The sequence below is a fragment of the Lepidochelys kempii genome, chromosome 1 (genome assembly GCF_965140285.1).
Source record: "Lepidochelys kempii isolate rLepKem1 chromosome 1, rLepKem1.hap1, whole genome shotgun sequence".
In the NCBI taxonomy this organism is placed as follows: domain Eukaryota; kingdom Metazoa; phylum Chordata; order Testudines; family Cheloniidae; genus Lepidochelys; species Lepidochelys kempii.
In genome coordinates, this window is record NC_136380.1 from 7005016 (window position 1) to 7025642 (window position 20627).

The window sequence follows — 20627 nt, forward strand, 5'->3', positions numbered from 1 at the left end:
CGGAGAACACTTCAATCTCTCTGGTCACGCAATCACAGACATGAAGGTCGCTATCTTACAACAAAAAAACTTCAAATCCAGACTTCAGCGAGAAACTGCTGAATTGGAATTCATTTGCAAATTGGATACTATTAATTTAGGCTTAAATAGAGACTGGGAGTGGCTAAGTCATTATGCAAGGTAGCCTGTTTCCTCTTGTTTTTTCCTACACACACCCTCCCCTGTAGTGTCCTGGAAGTGGATCTCTTGTGTGGACTGGACCAGGCTGAGGTTGATCATAGAATCATAGAATCATAGAATATCAGGGTTGGAAGGGACCCCAGAAGGTCATCTAGTCCAACCCCCTGCTCAAAGCAGGACCAATTCCCAGTTAAATCATCCCAGCCAGGGCTTTGTCAAGCCTGACCTTAAAAACCTCTAAGGAAGGAGATTCTACCACCTCCCTAGGTAACGCATTCCAGTGTTTCACCACCCTCTTAGTGAAAAAGTTTTTCCTAATATCCAATCTAAACCTCCCCCACTGCAACTTGAGACCATTACTCCTCGTTCTGTCATCTGCTACCATTGAGAACAGTCTAGAGCCATCCTCTTTGGAACCCCCTTTCAGGTAGTTGAAAGCAGCTATCAAATCCCCCCTCATTCTTCTCTTCTGCAGGCTAAACAATCCCAGCTCCCTCAGCCTCTCCTCATAACTCATGTGTTCCAGTCCCCTAATCATTTTTGTTGCCCTTCGCTGGACTCTCTCCAATTTATCCACATCCTTCTTGAAGTGTGGGGCCCAAAACTGGACACAGTACTCCAGATGAGGCCTCACCAATGTCGAATAGAGGGGAACGATCACATCCCTCGATCTGCTCGCTATGCCCCTACTTATACATCCCAAAATGCCATTGGCCTTCTTGGCAACAAGGGCACACTGCTGACTCATATCCAGCTTCTCGTCCACTGTCACCCCTAGGTCCTTTTCTGCAGAACTGCTGCCTAGCCATTCGGTCCCTAGTCTGTAGCTGTGCATTGGGTTCTTCCGTCCTAAGTGCAGGACCCTGCACTTATCCTTATTGAACCTCATCAGATTCCTTTTGGCCCAATCTTCCAATTGGTCTAGGTCCTTCTGTATCCTATCCCTCCCCTCCAGCGTATCTACCACTCCTCCCAGTTTAGTATCATCCGCAAATTTGCTGAGAGTGCAATCCACACCATCCTCCAGATCATTTATGAAGATATTGAATAAAACCGGCCCCAGGACCGACCCTTGGGGCACTCCACTTGATACCGGCTGCCAACTAGACATGGAGCCACCGATCACTACCCGTTGAGCCCGACAATCTAGCCAGCTTTCTACCCACCTTATAGTGCATTCATCCAGCCCATACTTCCTTAACTTGGTGACAAGAATACTATGGGAGACCGTGTCAAAAGCTTTGCTAAAGTCAAGAAACAATACATCCACTGCTTTCCCTTCATCCACAGAACCAGTAATCTCATCATAAAAGGCGATTAGATTAGTCAGGCATGACCTTCCCTTGGTGAATCCATGCTGGCTGTTCCTGATCACTTTCCTCTCATGCAAGTGCTTCAGGATTGATTCTTTGAGGACCTGCTCCATGATTTTTCCAGGAACTGAGGTGAGGCTGACTGGCCTGTAGTTCCCAGGATCTTCCTTCTTCCCTTTTTTAAAGATTGGCACTACATTAGCCTTTTTCCAGTCATCCGGGACTTCCCCGGTTCGCCACGAGTTTTCAAAGATAATGGCCAGTGGCTCTGCAATCACAGCCGCCAATTCCTTCAGCACTCTCGGATGCAACTCGTCCGGCCCCATGGACTTGTGCATGTCCAGCTTTTCTAAATAGTCCCTAACCGCCTCTATCTCCACAGAGGGCTGGCCATCTCTTCCGCATTTTGTGATGCCCAGCGCAGCAGTCTGAGAGCTGACCTTGTTAGTGAAGACAGAGGCAAAAAAAGCATTGAGTACATTAGCTTTTTCCACATCCTCTGTCACTAGGTTGCCTCCCTCATTCAGTAAGGGGCCCACACATTCCTTGGCTTTCTTCTTGTTGCCAACATACCTGAAGAAACCCTTCTTGTTACTCTTGACATCTCTGGCTAGCTGCAGCTCCAGGTGCGATTTGGCCCTCCTGATAACATTCCTACATGCCCGAGCAATATTTTTATACTCTTCCCTGGTCATATGTCCAACCTTCCACTTCTTGTAAGCTTCTTTTTTATGTTTAAGATCCGCTAGGATTTCACCATTAAGCCAAGTTGGTCGCCTGCCATATTTACTATTCTTTCGACTCATCGGGATGGTTTGTCCCTGTAACCTCAACAGGGATTCCTTGAAATACAGCCAGCTATATACATCCCCATGATGGTGGGATGGAAATTGTTGAAATCATTGTGGAATTCCTCAAGGGCTTCTTTTCCATGGGTCCAGATGATGAAGATGTCATCAATATAGCGCAAGTAGAGTAGGGGCGTTAGGGGACGAGAGCTGAGGAAGCGTTGTTCTAAAGCAGCCATAAAAATGTTGGCATACTGTGGGGCCATGCGGGTACCCATAGCAGTGCCGCTGATCTGAAGGTATACATTGTCCCCAAATGTAAAATAGTTATGGGTAAGGACAAAGTCACAAAGTTCAGCCACCAGGTTAGCCGTGACATTATCGGGGATAGTGTTCTTGACGTCTTATAGTCCATCTTTGTGTGGAATGTTGGTGTAGAGGGCTTCTACATCCATAGTGGCCAGGATGGTGTTATCAGGAAGATCACCGATGGATTGTGGTTTCCTCAGGAAGTCAGTGGTGTCTCAAAGGTAGCTGGGAGTGCTGGTAGCGTAGGGCCTGAGGAGGGAGTCTACATAGCCAGACAATCCTGCTGTCAGGGTGTCAATGCCTGAGATGATAGGGCGCCCACGATTTCCAGGTTTATGGATCTTGGGTAGTAGATAGAATATCCCAGGTCGGGGTTCCAGGGGTGTGTCTGTGCGGATTTGATCTTGTGCTTTTTCAGGAAGTTTCTTGAGCAAATGCTGTAGTTGCTTTTGGTAACTCTCAGTGGGATCAGAGGGCAATGGCTTGTTTCCTCCCCCCCCCCCCCCCCGCACCCAGACGTTCAGGTTAAACTTGGATTTATACTGTAAATGTCCCACCTTGATTATCATACACATTGTAAGGAGAGTGGTCAGTTTGGATGAGCTATTACTAGCAGGAAAGTGAGTTTGTGTGTGTGTTGGAGGGGGGGTTGAGAAAACCTGGATTTGTGCTGGAAATGGCCCACCTTGATTATCATGCACGTTGGAGGGAGAGTGGTCACTTTGGATAAGCTATTACCAGCAGGAGATTGAGTTTGTGTGTGTGTGGGTTTTTTTTTGGGGGGGGGGGGTGAGAAAACCTGGATTACACATTGTAAAGAGAGTGGTCACTTTGGATGGGCTATTACCAGCAGGAGAGTGAGTTTGTGGGGCGGGGTGGGGACGGAGGGTGAAAAAACCTGGATTTGTGCTGGAAATGGCCCAACTTGGTTATCATACACATTGTAAGGAGAGGTTTCAGAGGAACAGCCGTGTTAGTCTGTATTCGCAAAAAGAAAAGGAGTACTTGTGGCACCTTAGAGACTAACCAATTTATTTGAGCATGAGCTTTCGTGAGCTACAGCTCACTTCATCAGATGTTTACCGTGGAAACTGCAGCAGACTTTATATACACACAGAAATCATGAAACAATACCTCCTCCCACCCCACTGTCCTGCTGGTAATAGCTTATCTAAAGTGATCAACAGGTGGGACATTTCCAGCACAAATCCAGGTTTTCTCACCCTCCACCCCCCCACACAAATTCACTCTCCTGTTGGTGCTAGCCCATCCAAAGTGACAACTCTTTACATAATCAAGTCGGGCTATTTCCTGCATAGATCAAGGTTTTCTCACATCCCCCCCACCCCCATACACACACAAACTCACTCTCCTGCTGGTAATAGCTCATCTAAACTGACCATTCTCCAGGTTTAAATCCAAGTTAAACCAGAACATCTGGGGGGGGGGGTAGGAAAAAACAAGAGGAAACAGGCTACCTTGCATAATGACTTAGCCACTCCCAGTCTCTATTTAAGCCTAAATTAATAGTATCCAATTTGCAAATGAATTCCAATTCAGCAGTTTCTCGCTGGAGTCTGGATTTGAAGTTTTTTTGTTTTAAGATAGCGACCTTCATGTCTGTGATTGCGTGACCAGAGAGATTGAAGTGTTCTCCGACTGGTTTATGAATGTTATAATTCTTGACATCTGATTTGTGTCCATTTATTCTTTTACGTAGAGACTGTCCAGTTTGACCAATGTACATGGCAGAGGGGCATTGCTGGCACATGATGGCATAGATCACATTGGTGGATGTGCAGGTGAACGAGCCTCTGATAGTGTGGCTGATGTTATTAGGCCCTGTGATGGTGTCCCCTGAATAGATATGTGGGCACAATTGGCAACGGGCTTTGTTGCAAGGATAAGTTCCTGGGTTAGTGGTTCTGTTGTGTGGTATGTGGTTGTTGGTGAGTATTTGCTTCAGGTTGCGGGGCTGTCTGTAGGCAAGGACTGGCCTGTCTCCCAAGACTTGTGAGAGTGTTGGGTCATCCTTTAGGATAGGTTGTAGATCCTTAATAATGCGTTGGAGGGGTTTTAGTTGGGGGCTGAAGGTGACGGCTAGTGGCGTTCTGTTATTTTCTTTGTTAGGCCTGTCCTGTAGTAGGTAACTTCTGGGAACTCTTCTGGCTCTATCAATCTGTTTCTTTACTTCTGCAGGTGGGTATTGTAGTTGTAAGAAAGCTTGACAGAGATCTTGTAGGTGTTTGTCTCTGTCTGAGGGGTTGGAGCAAATGCGGTTGTATCGCAGAGCTTGGCTGTAGACGATGGATCGTGTGGTGTGGTCAGGGTGAAAGCTGGAGGCATGCAGGTAGGAATAGCGGTCAGTAGGTTTACGGTATAGGGTGGTGTTTATGTGGCCATTGTTTATTAGCACTGTAGTGTCCAGGAAGTGGATCTCTTGTGTGGACTGGACCAGGCTGAGGTTGGTGGTGGGATGGAAATTGTTGAAATCATGGTGGAATTCCTCAAGGGCTTCTTTTCCATGGGTCCAGATGATGAAGATGTCATCAATATAGCGCAAGTAGAGTAGGGGCTTTAGGGGACGAGAGCTGAGGAAGCGTTGTTCTAAATCAGCCATAAAAATGTTGGCATACTGTGGGGCCATGCGGGTACCCATAGCAGTGCCGCTGATCTGAAGGTATACATTGTCCCCAAATGTGAAATAGTTATGGGTAAGGACAAAGTCACAAAGTTCAGCCACCAGGTTAGCCGTGACATTATCGGGGATAGTGTTCTTGACGGCTTGTAGTCCATCTTTGTGTGGAATGTTGGTGTAGAGGGCTTCTACATCCATAGTAGCCAGGATGGTGTTATCAGGAAGATCACCGATGGATTGAAGTTTCCTCAGGAAGTCAGTGGTGTCTCGAAGGTAGCTGGGAGTGCTGGTAGCGTAGGGCCTGAGGAGGGAGTCTACATAGCCAGACAATCCTGCTGTCAGGGTGCCAATGCCTGAGATGATGGGGCGCCCAGGATTTCCAGGTTTATGGATCTTGGGTAGTAGATAGAATATCCCAGGTCGGGGTTCCAGGGGTGTGTCTGTGCGGATTTGATCTTGTGCTTTTTCAGGAAGTTTCTTGAGCAAATGCTGTAGTTGCTTTTGGTAACTCTCAGTGGGATCATAGGGTAATGGCTTGTAGAAACTCGTGTTGGAGAGCTGCCGAGCAGCCTCTTGTTCATATTCCGACCTATTCATGATGACAACAGCACCTCCTTTGTCAGCCTTTTTGATTATGATGTCAGAGTTGTTTCTGAGGCTGTGGATGGCATTGCGTTCCGCATGGCTGAGGTTATGGGGCAAGTGATGCTGCTTTTCCACAATTTCAGCCCTTTAGATAAGCTATTACCAGCAGGAGAGTGGGGTGGGAGGAGGTATTGTTTCATGATCTCTGTGTATATAATGTCTTCTGCAGTTTCCACAGTATGCATCCGATGAAGTGAGCTGTAGCTCACGAAAGCTTATGCTCAAATAAATAGGTTAGTCCCTAAGGTGCCACAAGTACTCCTTTTCTTTTAGTATTTTTCCACTATCTAAGCTGGATGGAATAACACTATCTCTTGGCCTCACTCCCTACACAAGGGAACTCCTGCAAACACCTGAGGAACAAAGACTGAACGGGGGGAAGTGCCAATGGTGGATATAGGCCTGGACAGGCTCAGCCTTCCTGGTGCTGCTGTGGCCACTCGCTGCCAGTTGCAGGGTTTGCACAGGGACCTTTTTATTCTTCTGTGCCATGCAGGTTCCAGGGTAGCGAGGAGGCAATATGTGCTACTCAGCTTCTTCAGGAATCTCGCTGCACTCCATGGAGATTACTGATGAAACCAGGAAGCTGAGAAACACAGAGCACTGTGACAGGTTGTCACCCCCAGGGGGCAGTCTCGGTGCTGTGGGAACCCCTGTGCCGCTCATCCCGCCAGCATGGCTGGCCAATCCTACACTGCTTTGCTGGTGACAAAGACAGCCTCTTCAAGACCTGTCATCACCCAACACAACGGTAGGCGGTGCCACACCCCCAATTGAGCAGCCTGAGTGCTTTAGTGAGCCACTCAAGGACAGGCTGGAGGCAACAGACAATTTCCCAACTCCCCAGCCCTTGCTCCCTTACTGGACTATAAACCCCAAATTATACCATTTTGCATTGCACAGGAGTACAGCACAAGCTCATTAATCTAGGTGGCTTTCCCTTTGATGTGGGAAGGATATACGACAGCCTTTGTACACAGAGCTGGGATTTTTCCCAAACATTCTACTAAAAACATGCTGGTAAAGATATAGAATAAAATAGTTTTATTACCTACAAAAAGATGGATTTTAAATGGATAGAAACCCGATTAAAGCACATTATCTAGCATATAAACAAAAATGGAAACTAAGCGTAACACACAAAATAAATTGGATATGAATGAACAATTTCTCACCCTGGGTGATGAAACAAGCAGTCCATCAAATTTTCAAACGCAAGCTAGAAATCCTTTTAGCTTGGGATCAGCACTTCCCCTGTTAAGACATTGTTCCTCAGCTGTTTCCAGGAGTTCTCTTGTGCATGGAGTGAGGCCAAGAGATGGTGTCACTCCCCGTATTATATAGCAGAAAAATACACCTACCAAAATGGAATGAACTACATTTGAAATACAGATACATAGTCAATATTCATAATTTCAGATGCAAAAAAGATACAAGCACACAAATAGGACCATCATATTCTCCACAACATAGCTTTCCATAGTAAACACCCAAGAATCTTTTTTCTACAAGACACACATAACTAGATCATAGTTATACCACAATCATAGCACTAAGATCAATATCGGGGGCATATAAAAAGCTCAGGTTCTTTGGGAAGAGACATGCTTTTCCCATGGGCTGGCTTGGGGTCTCAGGAGAGTGAGCTCAGCATGGCTGGCAGTGCTCCAGCCGTCCCAGGGCTCCTCCAAGATTGGGGGTGGGGTGGGGGGATCATTGGTTCAGCCATGTGGTGTGTGGAAGCTCTGGGCTGTTCTGGGAGAGGGGGCCTCGCTACTCTGGCTCTGGCTGTGGTGGTGGGGCAAAAGGAGTGGTGAATTAGAGTGGACTGCTCATCCCCAGTTGGGCAGGAGAGTCCCGAAATTCAGAGTTCAAGTCCCGCTGTGGGCTGAATGACTTTAGAAGAGCATTTGTCCTGAATTACCTGCCATGCCGATCCACGCCTGCAGAAGGCTCATGGGCAGCACCACCCTTTTCACAGTCAGGGGGAGGAGGAGGTCCTTAGCTTCCTCTCCACACGCTATGAGGCCACGCCCCATGTTAGGGGGCAGGTGGAGGGTCTGCACGTCCCCAGAGCAGCACTTGCTCCCTGGGCTCCTCTTACCATGGCCTGTCTGTGATGTCCAGCCTAGTCAGTGGGTGAGGCTTGGGGAAAAAAGAGGACCAGTAGGTGGGAGTTCAGGGGGAAGAAGAGGGCCAGGGGTGAGGCCATGTAGGGGGCAGGGCTCCTGCCTGTGTCCTGCTTTTGGCTTTTGAGAAGGTGCTCAGCCTACACTGAATGGGCTGGGCTGAGACAGGAGATTGTTGTGACTGCATTGCTGGGACAGCACAAACAGAGCGGAGGAGTCCTAGGAAATATGCTTCTGTGTGCAGAGCCATCAATAATGGGCAGGGGATGTTACCTGAATGGCTTCTCCTGGGGCTCCTGTGTTAATCATGTCTCTGTCTCAAGCACCTGGGTGAGGGCATGGGGGAAGGGTGCAGGACTGTGTCCTTTGAATAGCCCCTGTCCACAGCTAGTGCATGGATCATGCAGCTCCCAGGGCACACAGGAAGCACTAGGATTGTGACTGCAAAAGAGCTCTGCAAGATCTCAGCAAGTTTGCAGATGACACTAAACTGGGAGGAGAGGTAGATACTCTGGAGGGTAGGGATAGGATACAGAGGGCCCTGGACAAATTAGGGGATTGGGCCAAAAGAAATCTGATGAGGTTCAACACGGACCAATGCAGAGTCCTGCACTTAGGACCGAAGAATCCCATGCACCGCTACAGACTAGGGACCGAATGGCTCAGCAGCAGTTCTGCAGAAAAGGACCTAGGGGTTACAGTCAATCAGAAGCTGGATATGAGTCAACAGTGTGCCCTTTTAGCCAAGAAGGCCAATGGCATTTTGGGATGTATATGTAGGGGCAATGCCAGCAGATCGAGGGACGTGATCGTTCTCCTCTATTCGACCTTGGTGAGGCCTCCTTTGGAGTCCTGTGTCCAGTTTTGGGTCCCACACTACAAGAAGGATGTGGAAAAATTGGAAAGAGTCCAGCGGAGGGCAACAAAAATGATTAGGGGACTGGAACACATGACTTATGAGAGGAGGCTGAGGGAACTGGGATTGTTAATTCTGTGGAAGAGAAGAATGAGGGGGGATTTGATAGCTGCTTTCAACTACCTGAAAGAGGGTTCCAAAGAGGATGGATCTAGACTGTTCTCAGTGGTAGCAGATGACAGAAGAAGGAGGAATGGTCTCAAGTTGCAGTGGGGGAGGTTTAGGTTGGATATTAGGAAAAATGTTTTCACCAGGAAGGTGGTGAAACACTGGAATGCGTTCCCTAGGGAGGTGGTAGAATCTCCTTCCTTTGAAGATTTTAAGGTCAGGCTTGACAAAGCCCTGCCTGGGATGATTTAGCTGGGGACTGGTCCTGCTTTGAGTAGGGGGTTGGACTAGATGACCTGCTGAGGTCCCTTTCAACTCTGATATTCTATGATTCTATGATTCTTTGATTTGGACAGTGTGACAGGCCAGGTGTAATGGGAAACAACCTCCACACCCCTTCTCTTGATTCACTGTATTGACCGGAATTCTGAGGTTGGAACAGCCACTGATATGGCTCTTCATGGGCCAAAATCTCACCAGTCCCCTGGCTCTCCACGAGCACAGTCACTTTGTATATGCTGCTGTTAGCCTTGGTCTCATTCCCCCAGTGCCCTGTCCTCTCTGACCAGCGAGTGGGAACAGCCCCACTTCCACTACTCCACATCTTACACCCCTTCTGAACTTCTCCCTAAAGAGTGGAAATCAGTAGCTCTTCTAGGCCTGGTCTACACTGGGGGGGACGGAATCGATCTAAGATATGCAACTTTAGCTCCGAGAATAGCATAGCTGAAGTTGACGTATCTTAGATCGACTTAGAATCACTTACTTCGCGTCCTCACGGCATTGGATCGACGGCCGCCCATCCCCTGTTGACTCCGCTTCCGCCTCTCGCCCTGATGGAGTTCCGGAGCTGACAGCAGAGCAATCGGGGATCGATCAATACCCGCCGATCCAGCGGGTAATGTAGACGTGGCCCTAGACTCACACGTAAGGGTGCAGGATTGAATAGGTGGCCACGGTCTATTTTTCTTAACTCCTGTATCACCGTATGATGAACTATTTATTTGACAAACACCCTAATTATCCTTGCACCAAGGTGTTTGCTTTTCACACTGTACACTATTGGATTAATCAGGGGCGGGCCCAGCAAGTAGATGTAGCCCAGGAGAATTTGAAGCAAGGGAGAAGAGCTCTTCCAGAATCTGTGTATGAGAGTCAGGCTGAACTCTGGTATGTAGAAAACCAGGACGGCGCAGAGGTGGGAGACACAGGTGTTCAAGGCCCTAAGGCACTCCATGTGGGAGGTGATGCTCAGCACTGCGTTAAGGATCATCATATAAGAGAGGAAGATGAGCAGAGAGTCCAACCACACCGTTATGAGTGTAACAAACAAGCCATAGATGTTATTGACTGTGATGTCCGCACATGCCACCTTCATGACGTCCTGGTGCAGGCAGTAAGAATGGGAGAGGACGTTGGCTCGACAGTATTGGAACCGTTTCAGGAGTAAGGGGAATGGTAATGTTACGGCGACACCTCTTAGCACAAACACCGACCCCATCTTGGCTAATCTCGGCAGGGTTAAGATGGAAGCATATCTCAGTGGGTTACAGATTGCAATGAAGCGGTCAAAGGCCATCATCAAGAGCATGGCGGATTCAATTTTTGCAAGAAAGTGGATAAAGAACATCTGGGTAAAACAAGCATTGAGGCTGATTTCCCTAGAGTTAAACAAGTATATACCCAGTATCGTCGGTATGGTGGTTATCGATAAACCAAGGTCTGTGACGGCCAACATGGAAAGTAAAATGTACATGGGCTCATGGAGGCTTGGATCTGTTTTTATAACAAACAGAATGAGTGAATTTCCTACTATTGAAGTAACATACACTAAGCAGAAGGGGATAGAGATCCAGAGATGGACGTCTTCCTTCCCAGGTATCCCGGTGAGAAAGAAAACTGCAGGGTTGAATTTGGTTTTATTGACAGCTGACATAATGGACTGAGAAGGTCCGACGAGTTTTAAACTTTTCTTCCTGGAAGGAAAAAGCACAGGAGACTAGATGATATTTATTGAGACATCATTCTGCTCTGAGCGGAACTCTAGAGACTCCCTGGAGTTCAAGGAAGATCAGCAAAAACATAGTTTTGGATTTTCAGCACCAATAGTAACCCATTTAAACACCCTGCCCCTCTTTGCATTCTTCTAAGCAACTGGCCCCATTGATATCTTGTGGCTCAGAATGCCACAGCCTATTTGAGCACTGTGTGCTTTTGCAATTGTAACCTTCCCACAGACACCCTTTTTGGCCCTGCCCTTCTGAGTGTGTCCCATTGTATCATAACATGTGTGTAAACACATGGCAAGTGCACGGTGAATATGGTCATAGTATTTATCTATCCTGCACTGAAGCTATTTACGTGTTTCATTGCCTCATTATATATATTTTATTTACTTTATCCTATCTGGAGGAGTCCAAATTATGCCACTACCTCTTTGGAGCACATGAGATCATTTTTAGCACCATTTTCTGAATTCAGTAACATTGACTGTAACGGCATCACTCCAGATTTACATGTGTCAATTTAATTAGAGGAGGACTCCATTAACTTTCCCTTGCCAAATGCTCCCAGTAATACACTCTGACCCCCAAGAGAAGCTGAAGTGATTTTCCTAGCCAATGTTGACTGAATGCAGAGAGTTCAATTGTCCTATAGACTTCCCTTCATCCTCACAGGATCTGCATCCTGTATTTGGGAAATGAGAAGCTTGACAGAAAAGACAGAGAGTTATTTCAGCTAGGGTGGGGTTGGTGTTACAAAAGGGTGAATAGTGCAAACACTAAGTTTGCACTAATATCCAGCTGAGTGTGCAAGTTACTTCAACCATGCTCGTGTAACAGGTGATGTGTGTAAACTACATTGAAACCACTATTACACTCCCCTTTCATGCACCTCAGATCTACTCTTTGCTGAAACACGGACCAGCGGTTCTGTTCTCCAGGACCTTTTGGAAAGTCTTTCACAGGTATTACAAAGTGGTTGAGTGCCACGGCCCTGAATTCTTGCATTCACAATCGAGCCAGAGAATAAAATGGTTAAAAATGCATTTGCTGATTAAATTTCCAGGACAAAATAAACCTGGCTTGATTGGGGAACTAGTAACTCTTATTCCCTGGGGTCTCTTCTTGCTCAGCCCAGAGCATTATCGGGCCCAGAGCACACAGCATCTACAGAAAGAGGAGCCCTTGAGAAACCCTGACGCAGGCCATCAGGTTTTAACACTCTGAGCTCGCTTGGAATGTCAGATTTCAGTGTTGCTGAAATCATTCGCTGTGCAGCATGGGTAGATGTAGGGGAGGAGTTCCCAAATGATGTGGCGCTTCCTTCCCTCCAGCCCCGTCATTGAGTCCTCTGCTGCTTCAGACAATATCTGCCAATGGAAACATGTTGCAGCCTTTCCCCTTCACTTCACATTTGAAAGATAGCCAGACCTGCCAACGTACCCAATTCCTGCTGGAAGGGGAGCTGCTGACACCAGAGGTCTTCACCCTGTTGCACAAGGAGTCACCGGAGCGGTTGCGTGGGCAGCAGGCTGCAGGCAGTATCTGTTCAGACAGGGAGGAAACTCTCTTTATGAAGCAGGTTTGCACATTCCCTTGGGGCTTACTTGGCCATCAGGGAACCTCAGCTGCTCAGCTTAGTTTGCACCAGGTTTAATCCCCGTGACAGCCAATGGCAAACTGAAGGATGCCAAATCACAGGGGATGGGTGGTGATCCTATCCACTTGGACTGCAGTGTGAAGCCTGCTGCAGACTCTATTCCTGGAATCTGGGCTTGTCATCATTGTTCGTATGGTTCCGATTAGTCACAGGGCTACCTTGGGGGCTGCCAAGTGGTAACAATGTCACAGCTGTGAACTTGCTGAAATAAAATTAATAAATAAGTAAATTAATAATGAAAATATTATTAATATAGGACCTGATTTCTCTCTAGTAGCCCCCCTGTCCTGAATTACAAACCCAAGTTGCAGGCCAGGGAAGGGAGATCCAACAAGGCTCCCTACATGGAAATTTGGTCTTCATAACATCACCTAGCAATGAGTCCCACAGGCTGACTGTGCCTTGTGTGAAGAAATACTTCCTTTTGTTTCTTTTAAACCTGATGCTCATTAACTTCACGGGTGACCCCTATGAAGGGGCAAATAGCTCTTCCTGAATCACTTCCTCCACATCAATCATGACTTTACAGACCTCTCTCATATCACCTCTGAGTCGTCTCTTTTCCAGGTTGAAAATTCCCAGTCTTTTCCTCTCCTCATATGGAAGCTGTTCCCTGCCCCTAAAGATTTTTTGTCACCTTTGTCTGTACATTTTCCAAGTCTAATATATCTTTTCTGAGATGGGGCGACCAGAACGACACAAAGTATTCAAGGTGCGGGCATACCACAGATTTAGAGAGTCGTATATTTCTGTCACACTTCGGGGAGGCGAGCCCGCCGGCCCCTCTCCTTCTGCACGAGGCATACCCTACCCTGCACCCGGAATGCCAAGCCCCCCATCCTGGAGATCCCCAGAGCCTCCACAGCCCACGGGGATCGAGCTGCCCCCCGCCCGCCTGAGCCGTGCCACTCCACCTCTCTGAAGCCAACCTGGGGAAAAGCTTCTCTCGTCCCAAAAACCCTGAGCTTGTTATTTTCTCCATGCAGGTTCCAGGGCAGCCGAGGAGAGGATTGTGACACTGCCCGCATATTCATCACAGTAGTATCCTTGCGATATGTTTATGACGTAGTTCTGACATATCTTCTACAAAATATAGCCTGTGAGGTGTCTATGAAAAAGTTATGGTTTCCAGAATATGATGATCCTATTTGTGTGCATGTATCATTTTTATATCTAAACTTACGAATATAGACTATGTATCTATGTTCCAGATGTGGTTACACTGGCTTGACAACCACCAGGTAGAATATTTCCATTGAAGACAGCTAGCTGTGAAGGGCTGGTTCAGGGTAGTGGGCCATTAGGGGAAACAATAGGCCTTAAGAGAAGTTTATCCCTCACCAGGTGAGCCTTCCTGAGAAAGTCCCAGATAGCTTATTGGTAATGGCTCCTATGACTCAGTAGGGCATGCAAGGGCATGTGAGATAAATGAAGTTTCTGTTTGGGGGGTAGCTCCCTTTCGGAATCTGAAATACATCCTCCACCTTCCAGTAATTGGTACATAACCTTCTGGCTGGATGTGGGGAATTTGCAGTCACCTACATTGATGATGTGGCTGTATTCTCAGATTCATGGGCAATCACAGATCCATCCGAGCATGGTGTAGGAGGAGTTTAAATGCAGTAAGGACCACATCAACAATTCCATCCTGTCATGTTTCTCAGCAAAAGAACTTTCTGAGAGGCAAAGCCACTGGTCACTCTCCGAAAAAGAAGATTACGCCATTGTGTATGCTCTAGAGAAGCTGCCCCCATACATTTGGGGACTGCGCTTCCAACTGCAGACTGACCATGCTGCGCTGAAGTGGCTTCACACAGTCAGAGAGACGAACAAAATCATCTTCAGTGCAGTTTAGCTATTCAACACTTTGATGTTGAGATACAACACATTTCAAGAGCCGCTAACAAAGTGGCTGATGCACTCTCCCGGGAAGGTTTCCCAGAATCAGCTGCGTAAAAATGTCCCTGCATTCTAAGTCATTGTTGTCCTTAAAATGGAAAAAGTACTGTTTAATTCTTCATATAATTATTAGTAAAATTAGTGGTGCATGTAACTTATTAACTCTCTCCCCTAAACCTCCAGTAAGAAATCCCAGCCGGTGTGGACCTGACCTGAACCAGGCTGGCCAGCACTGTCTGTGATTTGGGGGGCATGTGATAAATGAAGGTGTAGGGGGGGTAGCTCCCTTTTATGAACACCCAGACAGGCAGTTAGCTGTAAAATCCCTCTTGGTGTCTGTTCTCTCTTTGCTTTACCTGTAAAGGGGTAACAAGCCCACAGGTAAAACAAAAGGAGTGGGCACCTAACCTAAAGAGCCAATGGGAAGGTTAGAACTTTTCAAATTGGGAAAGAAACTTTCCCTTTGTCTGATGTTCTCTGGAGAAGGAGACAGGGACCAGCAATGCTGTAAGCAGCAATGCTGTGTAAGTCTTGAACCAGGTATAAAAATTCATCTTCTATAGCGAGGAGAAATCATGGGACAGGGCAAAGTTAAAGAGATGTTATTAGGTTTATTTCTTTTTTTTTTTTTGGCTTTTGGATCTCCTCTGTGCTAACCCCAGATGCTTTTGTTTGCTTGTAACCTTTAAGCTGAACCCCCACGAAAGCTATTTTGGGTGCTTAATTTTTGGAATTCCTCTTTTCAAATCTAGCAAAAGCCTAAGTTCTGGATGTATTTTTCTTCCTCTTTGTTTTTAATAAAATTTCCCTTTTTTAAGAAGCGGACTGGATTTTTGGTGTTCTAAGAGGTTTGTGCACATGCTGTTTGATTAGCTGGTGGCAACAGCTAATTTCCTTTGTTTTCTTTTCCAGTTCTTCCCCGGGGAATGGGGGGAGGACTTTTGCATCCCGCACAGAGAGGAATTCCCAAGTGCTCCTTCCTGGATCCAAGTTGTTTTATTTTGTTTTTGTTTTTTTGCATTTGGGTGATGGCAGCAATTACCAAGCCACGGTCAGAGAAAAGCTGTAACCTTGGAGGTTTACTACAAGCCTGGAGTGGCCAGTATTATTTTTTAGACTCCTTGTGGGCCCCCACCTTCTGCACTCGGAGTGACAGAGTGGGGATTCAGCCTTGACAGTATGTGACCAGACCACATGACACTGACTCCATTGTGGTTACCTGTATTTTTCCACTATCTAAGCTGGGGAATAACACCATCTCTTGGCCTCACTCCCTACACAAGGGAACTCCTGCAAACACCTGAGGAACAAAGACTGAACGGGGGGAAGTGCCAGTGGTGGATATAGGCCTGGACAGGCTCAGCCTCCCTGGTGCTGCTGTGACCACTCGCTGCCAGTTGCAGGGTTCACACAGGGACCTTTTTATTCTACTGTGCCATGCAGATTCCAGGGTAGCTGAGGAGGCAATATGTGCTACTCAGCTTCTTCAGGAATCTCGCTGCACTCCATGGAGATTACTGATGAAACCAGGAAGCTGAGAAACACAGAGCGCTGTGACAGGCTGTCACCCCCAGGGGGCAGTTTCGGTGCTGTGGGAACCCCTGTGCCGCTCATCCCGCCAGCATGGCTGGCCAATCCTACACTGCTTTGCTGGTGACAAAGACAGCCTCTTCAAGCCCTGTCATCACCCAACACAACGGTAGGTGGCGCCACACCCCCAATTGAGCGGCCTGAGTGCTTTAGTGAGCCACTCAAGGAGAGGCTGGGGTCAACAGACAATTTCCCAACTCCCCAGCCTTTGCTCCCCTACTGGAGTATAAACCCAAAATTATACCATTTTGCATTGCACAGGAGTACAACACAAGCTCATTAATCTAGGTGGCTGTCTTGGGGACTCAGGAGAGTGAGCTCGGCATGGCTGGCAGTGCTCCAGCCGTCCCAGGGCTCCTCCAACATTGGGGGTGGGGTGGGGGGATCATTGGTTCAGCCATGCGGTGTGTGGAAGCTCTGGGCTGCTCTGGGAGAGGGGGGCTCGGCACTCTGGCTCTGGCTGTGGTGGTGGGGCAAAAGGAGTGATGAATTAGAGTGGACTGCCCATCCCCAGTTGGGCAGGAGAGTCCCGAAATACAGAGTTCAAGTCCCGCTGTGGGTTGAATGACTTTAGAACAGCATTTGTCTTGAATTACCTGCCATGCTGATCAATGCCTGCGGAAGGCTCATGGGCAATGCCACCCTTTTTAAAGTTAGGGGGAGGAGGAGGTCCTTAGCTCCCCCCACACCCGCTATGAGACCACGCCCCAAGTTAGGGGGCAGGTGGAGGGTGTGGGGTTCCTAAGAGCAGCACTTGCTCCCTGGGCTCCTCTTACCATGGCCTGTCTGTGATGTCCAGCCTAGTCAGTGAGTGAGGCTTGGGGAAAGAGGAGGACCAGGAGGTGGGAGTTCAGGGGGAAGAAGAGGGCCAGGGGCGAGGCCATGTAGGGGGCAGGGCTCCTGCCTGTGTCCTGCTTTTGGCTTTCGAGAAGGTGCTCAGCCTACAATGAATGGGCTGGGCTGAGACAGGAGATTTCTGTGACTCTGTTGGAGACCTGAGGCCTGTTTCTACCCCTTTGCATTGCTGGGGCAGCACAAACAGAGGGGAGGAGTTGTAGGAAATATGCTTCTGTGTGCAGAGCCATCAATAATGGGCAGGGGATGTTACCTGAATGGCTTCTCCTGGGGCTCCTGTGTTAATCATGTCTCTGACATGACTCAGTCTCAAGCACCTGGCATGGGGCATGGGGGAAGGGTGTGTGACTGTGTCCCTTGAATAGCCCCTGTCCACAGCTGGAGCATAGATCATGCAGAGTGCTCAGGAAGGACCAGGGCTGTAAGTGCAGAAGAGCTCTGCAAGACCTCAGTAAGTTTGCAGATGTCACTAAACTGGGAGGAGAGGTAGATACGCTGGAGGGTAGGGATAGGATACAGAGGGCCCTGGATAAATTAGGGGATTGGGCCAAAAGAAATCTGATGAGGTTCAACATGGACCAATGCAGAGTCCTGCACTTAGGACGGAAGAATCCCATGCACCGCTACAGACTAGGGACCGAATGGCTCAGCAGCAGTTCTGCAGAAAAGGACCTAGGGGTTACAGTGGACGAGAAGCTGAATATGAGTCAACTCTGTACCCTTGTTGCCAAGAAGTCCAATGGCATTTTGGGATGTATATGTAGGGACAATGCCAGCAGATCGAGGGACGTGATCATTCCCCTCTATTCAACCTTGGTGAGGCCTCATTTGGAGACTTGTGTCCAGTTTTGGATCCCACACTACAAGAAGGATGTGGAAAAATTGGAAAGAGTCCAGCGGAGGGCAACAAAAATTATTAGGGTACTGGAGCACATGACACAAGAGAAGATGCTGAGGGAAATGGGATTCTTTTTGTCTGCGGAAGAGAAGAATGAGGGGGGATTTGATAGCTGCTTTCCACTACCTGAAAGAGGGTTCCAAAGAGGATGGATCTAGACTGTTCTGAGTGGTAGCTGATGACAGAACAAGGAGTAATGGTCTCAGGTTGCAGTGGGGGTGGTTTAGGTTGGATATTAGGAAAAACTTTTTCACTAGGACGGTGATGAAACACTGGAATGCGTTCCCTAGGGAGGTGGTGGAATCTCCTTCCTTCAAAGTTTTTAAGGTAAGGCTTGACAGAGCCCTGGCTGGGATGATTTAGCTGGGGATTGGTCCTGCTTTGAGCAGGGGGTTGGACCAGATGACCTCCTGAGGTTCCTTCCAACCCTGATATTCTATGATTCTATGATTCTATGATTTGGACAGTGTGACAGGCCAGGTGAAATGGGAAACAACTTCCACACCCCTTCTCTTGATTCACTGTATTGACCGGAATTCTAATGTTGGAACAGCCACTGATACGGCTCTTCATGGGCCAACATCTCACCAGTCCCCTGGCTCTCCACGAGCACAGTCACTTTGTAAATGCTGCTGCCTGCCTTGTTCTCCTTCCCCCAGTGCCCTGTCCTCTCTGGCCAGCGAGTGGGAACAGCCCCACTACCATTGCTCCGTGTCTTATACCCCATCTGAACTTCTCTCTAAAGAGTGGAAATCAGTAGCTCTTCTAGGCCTGGTCTACACTGGGGGGGGGGGGGGGCGGAATCGATCTAAGATATGCAACTTTAGCTCTGAGAATAGCATAGCTGAAGTTGACGTATCTTAGATCGACTTAGAATCACTTACTTCGCGTCCTCGTGGCGTTGGATCAATGGCCGCGGCTCCCCTGTTGACTCTGCTTCTGCCTCTGGCCCTGGTAGAGTTCTGGAGTCAACAGCAGAGCAATCGGAGATCGTGTAGACTTGGCCCTAGACTCACATGTAAGGGTCCAGGATTGAATATGTGGCCACGGTCTGTTCTGTATCATCAACTGACTATTAATTTGACAAACACCCTATTTATCCTTGCACCAAGGTGTTTGCTTTTCACGCTATACACAATTGGATTAATCAGGGGCGGGCCCAGCAAGTAGATGTAGCCCAGGAGAATTTGAAGCAAGGGAGAAGAGCTATTCCAGAATCTGTGTATGACAGTCAGTGTGAACTGTGGCATGTAGAAAACCAGTACAGCGCAGAGGTGGGAGACACAGGTGTTCAAGGCCCTGAGGCACTCCATGTGGGAGGTGATGCTCAGCACTGTTTTGAGGATTATCACGTAAGAGAGGAAGATGAGCAGAGAGTCCAACCACACCGTTATAAGTGTAACAAACAAGCCATAGATGTTATTGACTGTGATGTCCGCACATGCCAACTTCATGATGTCCTGGTGCAGACAGTAGGAATGGGAGAGGACGTTGGCTTGACAGTATTGGAACCGTTTCAGGAGTAAGAGGAATGGTAATGTTACGGCCACACCTCTTAGCACAACCACCGACCCCATCTTGGCTATTCTCGGCAGGGTTAAGATGGAAGCATATCTCAGTGGGTTACAGATTGCAATGAAGCAGTCAAAGGCCATCATCAAGAGCATGGCGGATTCAATTTTTGCAAGAAAGTGGATAAAGAACATCTGGGTAAAACAAGCATTGAGGCTGATTTCCCTAGAGTTAAACAAGTATATACCCAGTATCGTCGGTATTGTGGTTATCGATATGCCAAGGTCTGTGATGGTCAACATGGAAAGTAAAATGTACATGGGCTCATGGAGGCTTGGATCTGTTTTTATAACAAACTGAATGAGTGAATTTCCTACTATTGAAGTAACATACACAAAGCAGAAGGGGATACAGATCCAGAAATGGACGTCTTCCTTCCCAGGTATCCCAGTGAGAAAGAAAACTGCAGGGTTGAATTTGGTTTAATTGACAGCTGACATAATGGACTGGGTAGATCCTATGAATTTTGAATTTTTCTTCTTGGAAGGAAAAAGAACAGGAGACTAAATGATATTTATTGAGACATCATTCTGCTCTGAGTGGAATTCTAGAGACTCCCTGGAGTTGAAGGAAGATCAGCAAAAATGTAGTTTTGGATTTTCAGCACCAATAGGAAGATAGGCATTGCCAGACTGGATAAGACCTGTAGTCCTTTAACAAGGTTCCTTCTCCACGCTGAACTCTAGGGTACAGATGTGGGGACCTGCATGAAAAACTCCTCAGCTTTCTTTTAACAGCTAGGTTTAAACTTCCCCAAGGTACAAAATTATTTTACCCTTTGCCCTTGGACTTCCACTGCCACCACCAAACTTTATCTGGGTTCCTGAAAAAACGTAGTTTAGAAAGGTCTTTCCCCCTAAAATCCTCCCAACACTTGTGCCCCACTTCCTGGGGAAGGTTTGGTAAAAATCCTCACCAATTTGCATAGGTGACCACAGACCCAAACCCTTGGATCTTAGAACAATGAAAAAAAAAATCAGTTTCCTTACAAGAAGATTTTTAATAGTAGTAAAAAGAAAAGAATCACCTCTGTAAAATCAGGATGGTGAATACCTTACAGGGTAATTAGATTCAAAACATAGAGAATCCCTCTAGGCAAAACCTTAAGTTACAAAAAAGACACA

The 20627-nt window shown here is 47.5% G+C and overlaps 1 protein-coding gene and 1 pseudogene across 1 annotated transcript; both read right to left on the bottom strand.

Moving 5' to 3' along the window:
- Positions 1 to 10026: 10026 nt before the first annotated feature.
- On the bottom strand, positions 10027 to 10962 carry LOC140896352 (olfactory receptor 51G1). The gene has a single exon (XM_073308073.2). It carries the CDS (start codon positions 10960 to 10962, stop codon positions 10027 to 10029), a length of 936 nt encoding a protein of 311 aa, XP_073164174.2.
- An 8033-nt stretch (positions 10963 to 18995) lies between these two features.
- Positions 18996 to 19943, bottom strand: LOC140905601 (olfactory receptor 51G2-like; annotated as a pseudogene).
- Positions 19944 to 20627: the final 684 nt, after the last annotated feature.